We start from the raw sequence: 17,188 nt of genomic DNA on the forward strand, positions 1-17,188 counted from the left end.
ATTGAAAGTGCAGGAAATTGCTCACACTTGTCGGATGTCACCTGAAAGGGTATATCACACTTTAACTGAAGAATTAGAAATGAAAAAATTATCTGCAAGATGGATGCTGCGACTCTAGACGCGCGCCTGCACACGTGCTGTTGCCATGGCAAAATTACATGAACTAAGATATGAATTGTTGCCACACCCGCCTTATTCACCCGATAGGACTCCTTCAACTTCCATCTCTTAACAAAACTGAAAATTTTTCTTGGTGGACAAAGATTTACTTCAAGCAAAGAATTGATAGCTGGAGTTTACAACGATTTTGCAGGCCTGGAGAAACTCATTTTCAAGATGGGATTAAGGCACCGGAACATCATTGGATCAAGTGCTATAATCTACAAGGGGACTACATTGAAAAATAAAAAAAGTTTCAGTGATGTAAGTACTTTTTTTCTATTCCGTTCCAGGAATGTTTCAAACTACCCTCGTATTCTATCATGACATTCGTGTAGAATAAATTCTCAATATGAAATAAAATGTTTAAATGGGATGCATGTCAGAGCATTTCCCTTGATATGGTTTGTAGAACCAATCTTTCCCATATGTTTTGTTTGACATTACTGCAGCAATTTCACATTTTGAAAAGAGGGAGGAGGTACCAAGCAAAAATCAAAATAAGAACACTGGATAAGGGAAATGACAGCTCTCCACCATATGGAAGTAGTGCTGCAGCAGCCTCATATGTCTGGCTTCTAGTGTTAGTAGTGGAGCTTGTATTATTTACGAGGAAAAGGCAGTAGGTTTTGATCAGGAGATCATTATAAAATGCAATATTAGATAAAAGCAATGCCAGATCACAGTGGAGGTAGGAGGTCCTAGAGACAGGGAAGCTATCTACCTAAGAAGAGAGAGACATTGCTAAGAAGAGAGAGAGATTGAACCTGAATAGAAAATGGTAAAAAGTGGGGAGAGTACTAGGGAGGCAACGCTGGAAGGAGGACTGGACTGGCACTAGCAGACTGTTTTGCCAGACTAAACAATGAGCTGGAGAGATAATTGTGACCCATATAGTTTAGAGAAGCTGGTGTAGTTCCAAGGATCACGATGTCTTGAATCTTAAACTAAATACTGATGTCTGCTATGTTGCACTCGGAAACATGTTCTCCAATTATGCAGCCAAGTGTGCAGGTGCTGACAGGTTGATGTTAGTTTTTCAGCCAAATGGTCCACTGATAGCTCTTGGGCACAGTTTGGAGTATCAGATGACACTTTGGATCAGTGCTTGTTAATTCAGTCTCAGTATGCACTGAGCTTACCTGGATGCTGGTTCCTGATGGAGGGAGAACATATCCTGTATGTCCAAAAAGTTCAGAAATTGATTTTATTGGATGCTGGTTCCTGATGGAGAGGGAACGTATCCTGTATGTCCAAAAAGTCCAGAGAATGATTTTATTCCTGGTGTATAAGCAATGTCAATGCAGTAACTACAGAGGCTCCTTGAGTTAACAACAGTAAACAACAGATGTGCATTACAGCAGTCATTGTTAAGTCATGAACACCTTTTTGCCCAATAAAACATAAACCAGCATTTTGCTTGAACTCATCTTTGTTCCCAGTGTGGCACATTATAATCCTTTTTCCTGAACCGGACAATGTTTGAGTTCCTCCTTTCCAGCCATTCCACTCCTGAGTACTTCCTCTGTGACAATTGTATATATTTTCTGATACAAAAGCCCTTTTTTTTTTTTTTTCCTGCTAATAAAACTTTCTGGAATGATTTGCACCACACCATCTCTCATCACTATGATAAATAGTCTATCCTGTACTATCCTGCAAGAACTCACCTCTTTTATCTGCTACTTCGTTATTCTGCATCAGCACAGGTTTTTTGTTGAGCTTCGTGTATCTGAAACACAATTTTTGAATAGCGTGCCAAAGGGTTGTTCCACTCTTCCATTTCAGTCTTCAACTTCTCCAACACAGCTGTCACTGTTGGAAAGTGCTTTTCCAAATAGAAGTTGTGGGTGGTACAGGCTACACTCAAAATAAATACCTCATGAAAATACTTCCAAGATACATGTAGGAATAACTAAATCTTGCCAAAAATTTGTTGTAGTTATGGAACAGTAGAAAATGACAGAATTAATTACACCAAATTAAAGATACTGATACACAGGAATAAACTGGAAACTGGATTTTAAATCAGCGAATTGTCAAACACGTTGTTGTGTATTACCTTAAAGTATAATGATACTCTCTTCTCCCTAAACTGAGATCATATACCAGGACGGATTCAGAGTCAATGAAATTCTCAAAATGTAATAGAGTCAATGAAATTCTCAAAATGTAATATTTGTGCTAGTTGACTCTGTATTTTCCAGATTATATTTAAACTATTTCATTGTAATATAATTTTAATTTCCAGTTTTTTTGTCCTGATTTGGCCTTACCAGAATTTATTTTGTTGACATACGGTAAAGAGATGTACAAAAATATATGGCACTCATCTGCATACCATTATGTTCTGTCATTTTCTCATGGTTACGTCCTATCTTTTTATCAAGTTGTAGAAGTGTTTTCCTCCATTGTTAGTTGCCAAACTTATGAAAACAAGTTACATGTTATGCAGCGATCATAAATGTGATTTTTTTATTTACGTGGTATAGCGTATCATACTCTATAATTCATTCTTATCTTTTCAAGTGGGTGTGTTGGATGAGAAACACAGATCTGTTTCTTGTTAATGCTAGAGGAAGAAACTAAATACCTAGTGTATAATGTACCTGTCATTCTTCTTTTCATGATATGTTTTACATCTTTTAAGCTTTACTTTCGCAAATATTGCAGACTAAAGATTTGATACGTAAAATACATTTGTACTAGATTGAGAATTTTTTTTTGAGAAGTAATTTGAAATTGTAAAATTATTCAAAAATGTGGAACTTTTACTTCTTTCTCACAACATTTTTCTTGGTTCTATTTGTATGATATTTGAAACATTATTCTTAATTTTACTTTTGAAAATTGTCATAATTCCTAATATGAAATATTAATTTACAATATACTAATATCTTCAGAAAATTGGAAAATCATATTTTTCTTTTGGTGAAAAGCTTTCGGGGTTCCAGCTGGATGGCAGTGTCAAAATACTGTGACATTTTGACAAGTGTCATACTCATCATATTCCGACAGTGTCGAGATATGCTGATGCTGTAATACTTGTACTAGTGGTGTGCCTCCCTCCACCTAACTACGGGCATCTGGGACTGTCTGGCCGGCGGCTGGGCAGGGAGTGAGGCTGCAGTGGCAGGGGTAGCGTGTGCACCGTTCGCATCTCTGTGTGGGCATTCCAACCAAATCTTGCGAGTTGGACAGTGCTGGGTGCACTCTCAGCGTATTAATGCAAATGCAAGATTCCATGCGGTAATTAGCGGGCATCCTTCATCGCTGTTGACCAAATTCTCGTGAACCTGTATTTCGATGGGTTCTTGTATGATGCTGTCCCAATACCCGATTGCTCGGCAATGCATCTTCATATTCTGAAAGTCAAAGGTGTGGTCTTTTTGATACTATGCTGTGATCTCACTGTTTTTTCTATCTGCCTCAGTCACACATGCCTGATTTGCTCCTCACAGCACTTCAAAATACAGCACTGTGTTTGCCCAGGGTACTATTGGCCACATAAGTGTGAACCTTGAATATATAGTGAATGACCAAATCCTGAAAGGTTGCCAGGAAAAAAAAGAAAAATCTCCTAAGTATTAGTAAGTCTTGTAACTTATGTAGAGTCATACAGTGCAAGCCACTTCCGTCAGCCCATTAAGGGGTCACACACATTGGGAAGCTGCTGATTTCATGCTGACTGACTGCTAATTGGAGGTGAAAAGTGATGCAGTCTTGTATCGTCTATAAGCAAACAGCCCCAGAAACCGTATACAGAGGCAAAAGTAAATATATTGTGACCCATACCAGGTGGCCTGTGATTGTGGCCAACAGCACAGTGGCAAACATAGCACTGTATTTTGGAATGCTGCGAGGGGCACATCAGGGGTGTGTGACTGGAACAGACAGAGAAATCAGCAATAGCAGAACATAGCATCCGGAAATACCGCACCTTTGACTTTCAGAACTTGAAGGTACTTTGTCAAGTGCCTGGCTACTAGGACAACATCATAAAAGAATCCTTTTAAATACAGGCTCATGAGATCCTAGTCAACAGAGACAAACGATACCAACTTGAATGCCACTCGAAATCCTGCGATAGCGGGCAGTGTGCCAAGAGCACGGTCAGCACCATCCAACTTGCAAGACACAAGTGAAATGCTCACGCAGAGATGCAAACGGTGTGCCTGCTATCCTCTGCTATCCTCACCACCGCAGCCTCACCCTCCTTCCTGCCCACCAGTCGAATGGTACCTGGCTGCCTGTGGCCAGTTGGCGGGGGGCATACCTGTATAACAGCATCCACATATCTCGGCAATTGATCCGAAAATGATGATTATGATGTCTGTCAAAATGTCATGGTATTTTAATGCTGCCACCCACCTGTAAACCCAAGAGTTTTTCATCAGCATTATATGCCAAGATAGACATTTGCATATACATATATATTTTTTATATATACATTCTGACACTACTGCAAATAAGATTAATTTTTGTCTGGACTAGAAGTTCTTAGATTTAAGAGAGAATATTTTGTGTATTTTTACAACTGTAAGGTTAATTTTAATGAATTATCATAAATAGTTCATAACTTAGTTACCATGCATAACCAGCTTAAACTGGATTTTTGAAGCCTGTAGCAGACCTAACAAGTACCATAATTATTGTCACCATGCAGTTTGAGGTTTCCTCCAACAGGCAGAGTTGATTTTCTCACCCATAACGCATTTATTTTTTATCCTTCAGCATTTTGCTAGTTTTCTGGAGAACATCACAAATTATACCACATAAGGCCAACTGTAAATTGGGGCATCCCACAGGGTTCATGTTTGGACCAGTTCTTTCCCTGATATAATTCAATAATTAGTGTGTACCTGATAGCTTCCAAGTTTTTTATGTATTGATGAGACAAACATAATGGGTACAAATCCCGTTTCATGTGAAATACATTACATTAAAACACAATATGCTCAGTTTTTCAGGCATTACTCAGTTAGGTGTGACATTTTATTCCCTTCCGTTGGAAGCACGATAAGTGAGATTGAGGATAGAGGGTAAGCCCTCTTGGAGGTTGTTTGCAGCTACCTTTATAATTGCATTATTGTCCACTGTCATCACTTCTGGTTCACGTGGAGCTCAGCTGCACATTAACTAGAATGCAGCCTTTGATTTTTTGGCAGTTTCTCTAGGAGAGAGCAGCCTTCAAATTTATTGCCAGGGTGCTGAGAAACTGTACTATGTATAGGAAAGTTATTACATACAGTACAATTATCCATGCAATATTGAAGTGGTGGTCAAATGTGTAGCATCCATAGGACATTGGATTGACTCTTTCATTGCTACAGATGTGCTCTCTGCGTCCTGTGCTGAGGGGGACTTTTATTATAACTGCACTGCTCACCAAATGCTAGAGCCTGCTGAGAGACAACGTTTTGGCCAACAGGAATTACTTATCGTCCAACTTTTTAAAAATTATTAAGTAAAAGAACTGACTTTTGCCCATCTTGCAGTCTGATATTTCAGTTGATAAAGAACTGAATTTCTTTTCATTACCCATCATACTTACTACGCTGCATCAAATTAAGTAAAACATTGTGTGAAATTTTAAAGAGTTCACAGAGGTAAAAATGCATTGCGTAAACTTTCGCATATGGTTGATTTTAGCTCAAACATTGCACTGAATAAAATATAGATAAGATATCGAAATTTTATTTAAAATTGGGGGATATGTCATTCTGTTGTCGAATTATTGGGTTTTATATCTGAAGGAGGGTCACATGCGATGTGCCCATTCACATCATTGTGCATCACGAATCATGTAGTCATAACATTCGTCACATCTCATAAATGATTCAAGATATCAAAACAAGATTTTTTGCAAATGATAGCACACAATAAGACACGTATTTGTATTATAAATACTCGACATCTTTTTATTCACAGAGATATGGAAGTAACTCGTCTGCAGGAGTGAGGTGAATAGCTCAGGATGCATTCAGACATCCATAGCACTGTAGGAAAACCCAAGTGATGCACTTTCACACATCTACAACACCTGGGGAACAATGTAGCTAGCTAATTGGCCATGCAGTGGCCAGTAATGGAAATGTGGGGAATCCAATTGGGTTGGCAGGCAAAATAGTTTGATTCTTCCAATACTACTCAGCTTCTGGTATCATTCCTGTGTAAATGAGAAAGATAAAATTTCATTAGTAACACCATGCACAGTGGCATACAAGTAATCATTCTTCTTATGCTCCCTCCATGAATGGAACAGGAAGAAGTGCTAATATCTGTTACAATAAAAAGTACTTATTTTAGGCAGTTCAATCCAAACATAAATAATATTTTTAGTTCAATTGAATGAGCCTGTAAAGGCCTCATCCTTGCCTATTGCTTCTGTGTTGTGCACAAATACCCAAGGTTCATTTGACTGTGTTTGTTCTTATTCTTGTTTGCTAAAATAGATTGAGTTCAGAAAATATTGTTTGTGTGATTTGGAATTAGGTTTATTGCCTAATGCAGCCTCTCTGATTTCGGTTGTTCATTCTTTTTCCAGGACATTTTGTGTGAATGATGTGGTAATTCCTGATAAGTAGAGTTCAGCTGTCATCTTCCACACCACCTCCCCATTATTAGTGATTTAAAGCTGATCTCCTGTGTGGATCTACAGTTATTACTTTTACTGTAGTAATCATTCATTATATGCAGATGTTATTCATATAACATCAGTCAGTGTTTCTTATCTATGTGGCAGCTTCATTTTGCCCCTACAGATTAATAGTTAAATTAAATGAATATTTAAACAAATACAATAATAGGTATGAGTATTTGTTGAACATTTTAAACTAATTATTTATTTGAACAGGCAATTGAAGGTGAGGAAGAGGAACACGTGGATGGAGAAGATCCTCTACAGGAACAGTTAGAGCGACAGCATTCATCGATAAAGAAGAAGACACGCAAAAGAAAGCATGTGGAAATACAGGAAATAGAGTCTGTGGAACGAGATGATGCAATTGCAGGACCGTCTCGAGAGGTTACACCAGTGATACACAAGAAACAGCGGCGCAGCCAACAGGGAGCAGATGCCTGTGACACTCCCCAGCAAGCTGCCTTGAGACAGTGCCTGCACAACATTCTCGGCATTGTCATGAACTACACAGATCGGTTAGTCAAAAACATTACTTTTGTCTTTGGAACAGGTCACAAAGTACTATACTCTGAATAGTTTGATTCTAGCAACTGGTATTTCAGCAAGTAAGTATTTAGAACACTGGCTGCTAGGTATCTAATGCCGCTGCTCTCAGAATAAGAGCAAGTATCCAAAAGGCTTTAAATGACAGTTACTAATATCTTACTTGCAGTGGAGTCAGCAGCTGTGATACATTTCTTGAATGACATCAGTTTGCCACACTGGCTGCTATTGTATATTGTTAACTACTACTACTTAGTTTTGGTTGCATAGCCATTCTCAAGCGCAAAGTATAACTCTTCAACAAAATACTTGCATTACAGTCAACATAATTGTGTGATGCAGACAAGTACATTGACTAATCAAAGTACATGTGTTTGTGAGGTTATACTTTGCCCTTGAGAATGACTACAGAGCCAACATTCCGAAGTAAAAGGATGGTTTAATCCTGAAAACAACAGCCAGTGTGGCAAATTGATGTATTTCAAAAAATGAAAGCTATGTTGTAAAGCCCCACGGTATGCTGTTGATGCAGCAAGCAACTAAAGTGTATAGCTGGGTAGTTGGGCCAACTAAAAAGCGTGCATGCCATTGAAAGTATTAGTGTGTTGTTTTTCGGGGGAGGGGAGGGGGGGGGGGGAGTTGAATTGGGTACTTAGCACAAGTGACACATGGAATAGTCATGATTATTTTTGTTGCATTCAAGAACCATAAAAATTTGAAGAAGAAAAGAAGTCTTGTCATTAGTTAAAACAATTAGGAGAATACCATATCAACAAAAAAATGCATCAACCCTGCCTTATTGTTTCATGCCTTGTTCGTTTATGTAGATTCAGTTGGATGCAACAACCTGGGTGACCCATATGGCTATAATTAGTTTTGAGAAGGCACCATTCTCACACCAAACAAATACTGTGTTTGTTTATGCTGTAAGTTTACTATGTTACTTTTGTTGACAGCAGCAGCAACATTGTACAAATAACAGTTATAATAGTAGTAATAATAATTTTGTAATAAAATACCTTTAGCTGTATGAAATTTGTAACTTAGCTGCATACTTCCTATGGTCTGACAACAGAAGTAAAGTTTTGGTCTTGTCTACCAACCACCATAATTGTCTTCTGCTATGTGTTGTCTGCTCTCATTCATACAGGCCTTCCATTTACAGAGGTCTTTCTCTCCTTTCTTTCCTTGGGTTATTCTGTAGGTCCTGCTTTGAAACGTCTGCCTGTTAATACCACCTTGTACAACTTGTGGATTGTTGTTTGCCCTATTTTCATGTGACCTTGTACAATGTATTATACATTGTTGCTTTGTGAAAGAGTGCTCATTCATGTTATGCATTGTGCTTTGCACAATTTTGTCGTTATTCTTCAAATTCATTAAAGCCCTCTTACAATGAAAACGTACTGCATTTTAACCGTAACTTCATTTGTGTGTGTCATTTCATCTGTTGCATGCATAGTCCCTCTCACTGACTGTCGGTGCCTTACATACAGTCCTCCACACCCAAGGAGCCAATGCTCAAGCTAGCACTTTTAGAGTGGTGACCCTTTTGACTTTCGTAGAACAAAGCCTGTGTCAGTACACTTTTTTGGGGCCTACTGTAACCTTGGGCTATGCTGATGGAGATTACTGGCACCGCCCCAAGACATGAGAGACCACTGTCTTCCCTCAAACTCATTATTACGAGGGCCGTTCAGAAAGTAACCTCCGGTTGATTTAAAAAAAATACACCAAGTTAAATAAAAATATTTAAATACATACATCTTACAACTACATCTTTGCACTATTTTTCTACATAGTCTCCATAGCGATTGAGGCACTTATTGTATCTCTTCACAAGCTTTGAAATTCCTTCTGCATAAAAATCACCCGCTTGTGCCTGGAGCCAGCCTGTGACTGCATCTTTGAGCTCTTCGTCGTCATCAAACCGCTGTGACCCGAGCCATTTCTTCAAATGCATGAAGAGGCGATAATCACTTGGCGCCAGGTCTGGGCTGTAAGGTGGATGGTTGATAACGTCCCACTTGAAGGACTCAAGAAGGGCCGTTGTTCTGCGAGCAGAGTGAGGACGGGCGTTATCGTGCAAAAAAACGATACCGGAAGTCAGTATACCACGGCGTTTGTTCTGTATAGCCCGTCGTAACTTTTTCATTGTTTCACAGTACACGTCTTGATTAATGGTCGTACCACGTTCCATGAATTCAACCAACAGCACCCCTTTGGCATCCCAAAACACCGTTGCCATCAGTTTTCTGGCAGAAAAATCTTGCGAGGCTTTTCTTGGTTTGGTAGGTGAATTTGAATGTGCCCACATCTTTGATTGTTCTTTTGTCTCAGGGTTCACGTACTTAATCCAGATTTCGTCACCGGTCACGATTCTGTTTAACAATGGTTCTCCTTCGTCCTCATAACGTGACAGAAAGTCTAATGCAGAGGCCATTCTTTGAGTTTTGTGGTGGTCGGTAAGAATTTTGGGCACCCATCGTGCACAGAACTTACGGTAACCCAATCTTGCTGTCACTATCTCGTACAAGAGAGTCTTAGAAATCTGTGGAAAACCAGTAGACAACTCCGACATTGAGAAACGTCGATTTTCACGAACTTTTGCATCAACTGTCTGAACGAGTTCGTCAGTCACCAATGATGGTCTACCACTCCTCTCTTCATCATGAACGTTTTCTCGTCCACTTTTAAATAAACGTACCCATTCACGGACAACTCCTTCACTCATAACTCTTGGTCCGTACACGGCACAAAGCTCACGATGAATAGCTGCTGCAGAATATCCTTTGGCTGTAAAAAACCTTATGACAGCACGCACTTCACATTTGGTGGGGTTTTCTATTGCAGCACACATTTCAAACTGCCACAAAAACTAAACTAGCGCAGGTACGACGTTCACTCGACCACGGCTTGATGCCGACTGACCTGTTGAGTGCGTGAACGCACAGATGGCGTCGCTACTCCCCCCACAACCCGCACTGTGACCAATCGGAGGTTACTTTCTGAACCGCCCTCGTAGTTGTACCACAACATTTCAAAATGTTTTGGCACCACAGTCACTAGTTTTGCAATGAACATATGGTGTACTTACATCTGTCCACTCCTGGAAGGAAGCACAGTTAATTCACCATACTCATTTTAACTGATAAGAAACCTTAAAGACTCACAATTGATTTTCTTGCAAAGATGATGAATATAAAACAGAATTATTAATGTAATCAAGTTCATTGACATTCAGAATCCCCATATATGCATATCTGTTAGAAATATATGCTTACAGTATAGTTTTCTCTGATGTCATCCAAACATAAACCATCACACCATGCCATGTCCTATCAAAAAGAATAATAAAAACAGAAAAAAACTAGTTTAAGCAGGTTTTAGGTTATAATCAGCTTTTGACCAAATAGGAAAAGACACTATTATTATTATTATTATTATTATTATTATTAATTTCGATTATTCCCATTTAAGAGAGCGTTTGAACTTGAATTCCTTTATGATGATTGTTTATGTTTTTTCTGAGCCCAAATTTTCTTCATGTGTTCACTGTGTTGTTTCTTTCGCTCCGCTGTCCATTTGCATCCTGGTGTCTTCTGTGTAGTGGTGTCAAATTTATGTTTTTTGATGATGTTCCTGAATTCAGTTCTATTTTCTGCATCGTTTACTGTTATGTGTGCTTGTCTGAGGTCCTCTTCAACTTCTTTTATCCATTTTGTTTTTCCCCTGCCTGAGTTGATGACTTTAAGAATTCGCTTTGAAATTCTGTTTTCATTCATCCTGTGGATATGTCCGTAGAACTGCATTCTTCTTTTCCTTATTGTATCTGTAATCTTGTCTGTATATTTATATAATTCTGATGTTGGTCTCTTCTTCCAGATTCCTTGCTCTTGTATCGGGCCAAAAATTTTCCTGAGAATTTTCCTTTCTTGTTTCTCTATTTCTTTGATTTTAGTTTGCCCACCTATTTGTGTTGTTTCAGATGCATACAGTGCCTCCGGAAGTACGACAGTGTTGTAGTGCCTCAATTTTGCGTTAATGGATATGGACTTTTTGTTATAATGGTTCCACGTGAGTTTATATGCTTTCTGTAGTTTTTTTATTCTTTCCTCATTGGCCTTTAGGTTGATCCCTGATGGCTGGATGGTTTCTCCCAGGTACTTAAAATGTGGTACTTGTACGATTTTCCCATGGGTTGTCACAATAGGCAATTTGTCTTGTGGCACTCTTTCTATGTACTGGGTTTTCTCATATGAGATTTGCAGGCCAGTTCTTTGTGCAATTTCGTGTAACTTCTCTATGGCGTTAGTGGCTTCTTTTCTATTATTTGTGAGGATTGCAAGATCATCTGCAAAAGCTAAACACTTCACATTGAATCTATTATCTTTTCTAATGCCAATTTGGATTCCTTTGACTTCTTTTTCCCATGTCCTGATGATTTTTTTCAAGAATGATATTAAAGAGTAATGGTGAAAGTCCGTCACCCTGTCGCACTCCAGTTTGGATTACAAATGGTTCCGAGATATCCCCCATAAATTTAACCTTGGAGACTGTGTCAGTTAATGTTTCCTGAATGATTGCTCTTGTCTCTCTGTCAATGCTGAATTCTTCCAGCGTCTTGCAGAGCACTACTCTGTCTATTGAGTCGTAGGCCTTTTTAAAATCTACAGAAGTAACCACTGTGTTTCGGGTGTTTCTCATCTGGAGAATCATTTTCAGATTCCAGATCTGCTCTATGCATGATCGTCCCTTGCGAAAACCAGCCTGGTATTCTTCTATTTGTGGGTCAGCTTGTTCTTCTAATCTATTCATTATTATTATTATTACTATTAATACTACTACTATTTAGTGTTATTATTTAAAACATAGTATTGTTTTATTGTTGTACTATTTTCATCTCTTATTAAAAAGAGGACATATAGTTGTTATGTAAGAACTTTGTTATCCAGTACCATTCCCTGTTTGTTTCATGTGCCACATGGTTTGATTCTGTTTAAGTTGTGCCCTTCTACAAACTTAATATAATGCTCAGATAGTTTTTAAAATGCTTTCAGTTGCTTTCTGTGATGAGGCAGGAGACTCTTACTTTGTGGCTTAATCTTAGATTGTTTGGGACTTATTCCAAAACTATGCACAACAAGCCTAAAATATGTCATTTTTGTTCTCCTGCTTGGAGATATTGATAACTTAACAACCATTCCTTTTTGCTTCTGTTTTTACCATTCGCCTGTCTGTAAGCTTTCATATACAGTGAAGCCCCGCTTTTACATTTTTCAAGGGACTCCAAAAAAATGGTGTAAAATGTGCGAAATAACATTTTAAGCTGTAAAAGTTATGTATAGGATACCCCCTTGCATTTTCGCACTTTGTACATGGTATATGTACATAACAGGTTCAAAAGACTTGTCAGGGACTTTTTTTTATTATCCAATAAAGGTTTATTATCTAATAAAAACCGCTGATGTAACTGGAATTGATAACTGTCTGGGAAGTAAAAACGTTTTGACTTAATTTCAGATATCATAATCAGTGTTTATTCATTATTTAAATAATGAAATACTGCACTAGTTACGTATTTTTTCATGCTTAACAATGAGTTTTGAGATATTTTTCTCGTTGTCAAGTGCAAATATGTACATAAGTATTTTGTGTGGTGTTTGCATATGTGTTATTATGCCTCTCAAGCACTGTAGTCATCTTTTTGAGGTTATCAGGTGCTGTGCATCCTCAGTTATGTAGAAAACCACACACATGCAGACTATCACTCACACTGCTTGTGTAACATCACAAAAGATAGTTAAAAAATACTGCACTTGACAACGAGAATAAATTCTCAAAACACATTTTGCTCAATATGAAAAAAAAATTGTTACCGGTGATGCGTTTAAACGAAAAACATTCGAGTAATGTAGTGTGAATGATGGTGTCAACTAGTGCTACAATAGGGCAAATGCTAAAACATGCTAAATATGGTTTGACAAAGGCGTCACGATAATCACAACAATTACGAAACTGCATTTGCATGGTAGAGAGTTTGGAAATGTTTGTGAATGGTCATGATATCTTTATTCGAATGAACTTAGTTACTCCCATCAGCCATCACGCCAAGAAGTGCTTGGCAGCGGCGGTAGATAACAGCACAAATTTTTCCAACTTTTACACGTTTACTGGTTCAAATCCGCTAAGCACCCTGGTGTCAAGAAACTTAACTACATAATATTTTTAAACACTACTGGACGGCCAACATTGTGCCAGTGTCATTTTGTTTCTCGGCTTTTTTTTTTTTTCCCATGATGCGTAAATCATGGGAAAATTATAAATATGTTGAGACAAATTCAGGTGCAAATTAATATTGTGGTCATAGGAAATTTGATGGGAATGATAAAAAATGTCATAAACAGCAGGAAAATGTTAATTCCGGGAATGTAAAAGCAGGGTTATACTGTATGTCTTTGAATGTCACAGGTCTTCTGCCACTTTTGCATTGGTGGTTGTTGGTTGCATTAGATATTGCAGACATTCACTAAAAATTATATATTTATATGAAATGTTTGAAATTGATAGGACATGATTCACCCATGTTTTCCCCGTCTTTGTGAAACTGTTGTAGTACTTTTAAATCTATCCTGCAATATTATTTTGGAATGTGACAGTCTTTTCATGCTGGTGAGCCAAAAGCCAATTATTAATTTATTCAGTGTGACTGCAGACATGTTTATAAAATTTACTGATGTTCTTATTTTATTTTTAATAGAAAGAAATTAGAGAGAGGCATGAATTATGCACCATAAGTTACACTTCAGCAACTTTTAATGACAACCTCTATTCCAGAAATGGGCGAAATATCAGTGAACCTTTTGTGAAATTACCATCAAAGAAAGAGTGCCCCCACTATTATGAAATAATAAAGCGGCCAGTAGACATCAAGAAATTGCTTCGAAAAATTGATCAAAACAAGGTAAATATAAATAATTTGTAATACGCTAAAACTGTGTTACGTACCAGGATTCAAATTCTGATACATCCTATTGAGAGGAGTGCTTTCCTAATCTTACAATATTAATTGTATTTGGGTATTTAGTGGAAAAATGTGAAGTTCATTATTGAATTGCATATCTATAGTGTTAGGCAACTTAATATGGTAAGTGTTCACAATTGCTGACTCATCTGTTTTTTGACAATGTTTGCCCAGTCAGACTCTTCCGATTTATTAGCAGGATCCTATTGTATAGATATTTGTTTATTTACTAGTATTATGAGGCTGTAATTTTTTTGCAGTGAAATTCTTGGATAATTGTTCCTAGTTTTTTGGCACATCAGATTTGTTTATGATAAAACCCCAGCTTGAATTGTTTGACTGGTAGCAACTGAATTCACATGCTGCAACAACTATTCATTGTTTATTAACCTAGAACTAAACTCAGTATAGCTTTGAGAGAACGGAAGTCCACTATTGAGTACATTTGAATAGTCCATCTAGATTACTTGTAGTGGGTGCCCACAATGGTGAAATCCATAATTTTCAGTAGTGGTGATGAATCAGGAGGTACTATGCATGATCAGCAGCATTGTACCATGAGGCTGTTAACTCATGGGGCATCGAAAGGCAGGTCCTGGCGTGGGAGTAGCTGATGGATGTTCAGCAGCTCAAGGTCAGGGCAAAGGTGTAAGACAGCACTGCGTGATAGGTAGCAGCAGTGTCAGGTGTTATGGTCAGTAGCATAGCCTTGAGGACAGCTGGCGGTTGTTCTGGAGCCCGGAGCAAAACTGGCAATTGAGGGGCTGAGGGCCAACTTAAGTACCCGTCAGCAGAGGAAGACAGGTGTGATGTGACATGGACACAAGACTGCCTGCAACTACAGTGCTGATTACTGTGACCTGCATGCGTAAACATTGTAGCGGCTGCGGGAGGCTTGGCGGTAAACGGCCCAGTGAATCTTTTGTTGAAAAGCAACCTCGCTACGCAACTTCAAAAAATGGATGACACTGTGCTGTCTATTATAATATCTTTTTGCAACCACTTTCAGTTTTAAACCATCTTCACAGCAAAGAAAATATTACATGTTTATCATACGTCATACATTTCTTGAGATAAAGTTAACGAGAAATACATTAACTGTCGCTAATATCTAGAGACATTGTATAAATCAGCTTCAACAGCAGATGTGACCCAACGTAAAGCAGGAACTGTACTTAGCCTGCAAAGCACATCTGTGGACGTGATGGCCGAATATGCAGGACCCCTGCCCTGCATGTACTACACTCGTGCCCCCTTAAGAGAGATAGCACAATCATCTCAGCACCCAAGGGAGGAGGGACTTGGTGAGCACTGTAATACAATCTAATACAATCAAAAATTATCCTAACTAAAGGACCACACTTCACCCACGTAGGGGAACAGCCACTGAGCTCCATAGTCAATGACGGGGAAAACCGGGCTTAGGCAGGGCTGGTGGCAAATGTTCAGCACAAGGTTCAGAAAAACATGATGGAATCAACAGGATAGGTGGCGACGGTCATAGAGGAGGCTGTGGTGGTGATACCTGGTAACAGTGCCAAGAGAGCTGACTACGGCGAGGCTGAATGTGGCTGTGGAAGTGCCCGAATGGACAGCCGCGGCACCACTCACTGAAATTGTTGAGACGGCTTCAGTGGCAGCGGTGGCTGGTAACTGCATCTTAAGTGCCAGCTGGAATAGAACTAGTAATGACTGGAGGGCCAGCTGGTGAGAGAGCGGGCATCAACGCCAATGGGACTGGCAATCAGATGACCAGCCACGACTAGGCCAATGACAACTGGACTGAAGCTGATGGGCCTTCGAAGAGAAGTTTGTATCTGACATTGTCATGTGAGAGGGCTGGGTTGATACCAAAAGTATTTCTATCTGAGAACTCGGTGAACATTAAAGGGTGTGTTCTGCGATATGACAACATTGCAACAAACTTGATGGAAGGTAATCCACCTTGTAAATCACAAACTGCTGGACACCCCATCCGAACACAGGTCCTGATTGTGCCCACTCAGAACACTGTGGGAAAAACTGTAGTACCAGAGTGAGCAGAGAGATGCTCCATAGCAGATTCAGCATTGGCTGACCCTGGATGAAAGGCTCGAGGCAACAATGGCTCCAGTGAGCCACAGAAAGATGAGAAACTCGCTAAGGAACTACTGAAAACAACCCAGACCAACAACAGCAAGTGAGAGAATGCACATTGGACAGTACATGAACGGACCACTCAAACTATTCCGTAGACCAATAACTTTCATCTACCAAGAAACATGAAAACTAAATGGAAAAAAGAATGCCTACCGAAAGTGAGACAACTACACAAATGAGCTTAGATACAGAACCCAAGAAAGGAAGAGTCCACATCCAGTACATAGGTGGATGAGGTGTACTATAGTAGGATGTGAATACAGACTGTCACAACAGAATAACATGAATTTGCTGCCCCATCAAGACAGATGACACAAGCAGAAATGCATATGATTGAAAAACACATGAACAGTTGAGAAAGAACGAACCCTGCTCCAACGAAATGCGAAGACAGAAACACAGAAACACACATGTTGAAGACGTCTTGTCATCCCTGTCTGTCTGGCCAGTGCCACCCTCAGGAAGAGTGTCGGCCATGGCTGTATTGTCCAGGCAGAACACGACATGGCGTGGCAACAACAGTGTCAGTGTGGAGGAGGGTGGCGGATGGGTAACAGGTGAGACGAGGACCTGGCACTGCAGCTGGTAAACCATGAGCAGGGGGCTGGAGTGCACGAATCTTGAGCAGGCACTCTAACGCCACTCTACCACGAGGGTGTGAGCTCATAGGCTGTCAAGAT

At 39.2% G+C, this 17,188-nt stretch overlaps 1 protein-coding gene across 2 annotated transcripts in view; it reads left to right on the forward strand.

Moving 5' to 3' along the window:
- LOC126474648 (ATP-dependent helicase brm-like) overlaps nt 1–17,188 on the forward strand; it is a 233,501-nt gene that overhangs the window by 206,621 nt on the left and 9,692 nt on the right. For both annotated transcript variants that reach the window (XM_050102137.1, XM_050102129.1), the window contains exons 23-24: nt 7,016–7,317; nt 14,183–14,309. In XM_050102137.1, coding sequence (XP_049958094.1) covers nt 7,016–7,317; nt 14,183–14,309 — 429 coding nt within the window. The remainder of the gene's footprint in view (nt 1–7,015; nt 7,318–14,182; nt 14,310–17,188) is intronic.

Source organism: Schistocerca serialis, chromosome 1, assembly GCF_023864345.2.
Source record: "Schistocerca serialis cubense isolate TAMUIC-IGC-003099 chromosome 1, iqSchSeri2.2, whole genome shotgun sequence".
Lineage (NCBI taxonomy): Eukaryota > Metazoa > Arthropoda > Insecta > Orthoptera > Acrididae > Schistocerca > Schistocerca serialis.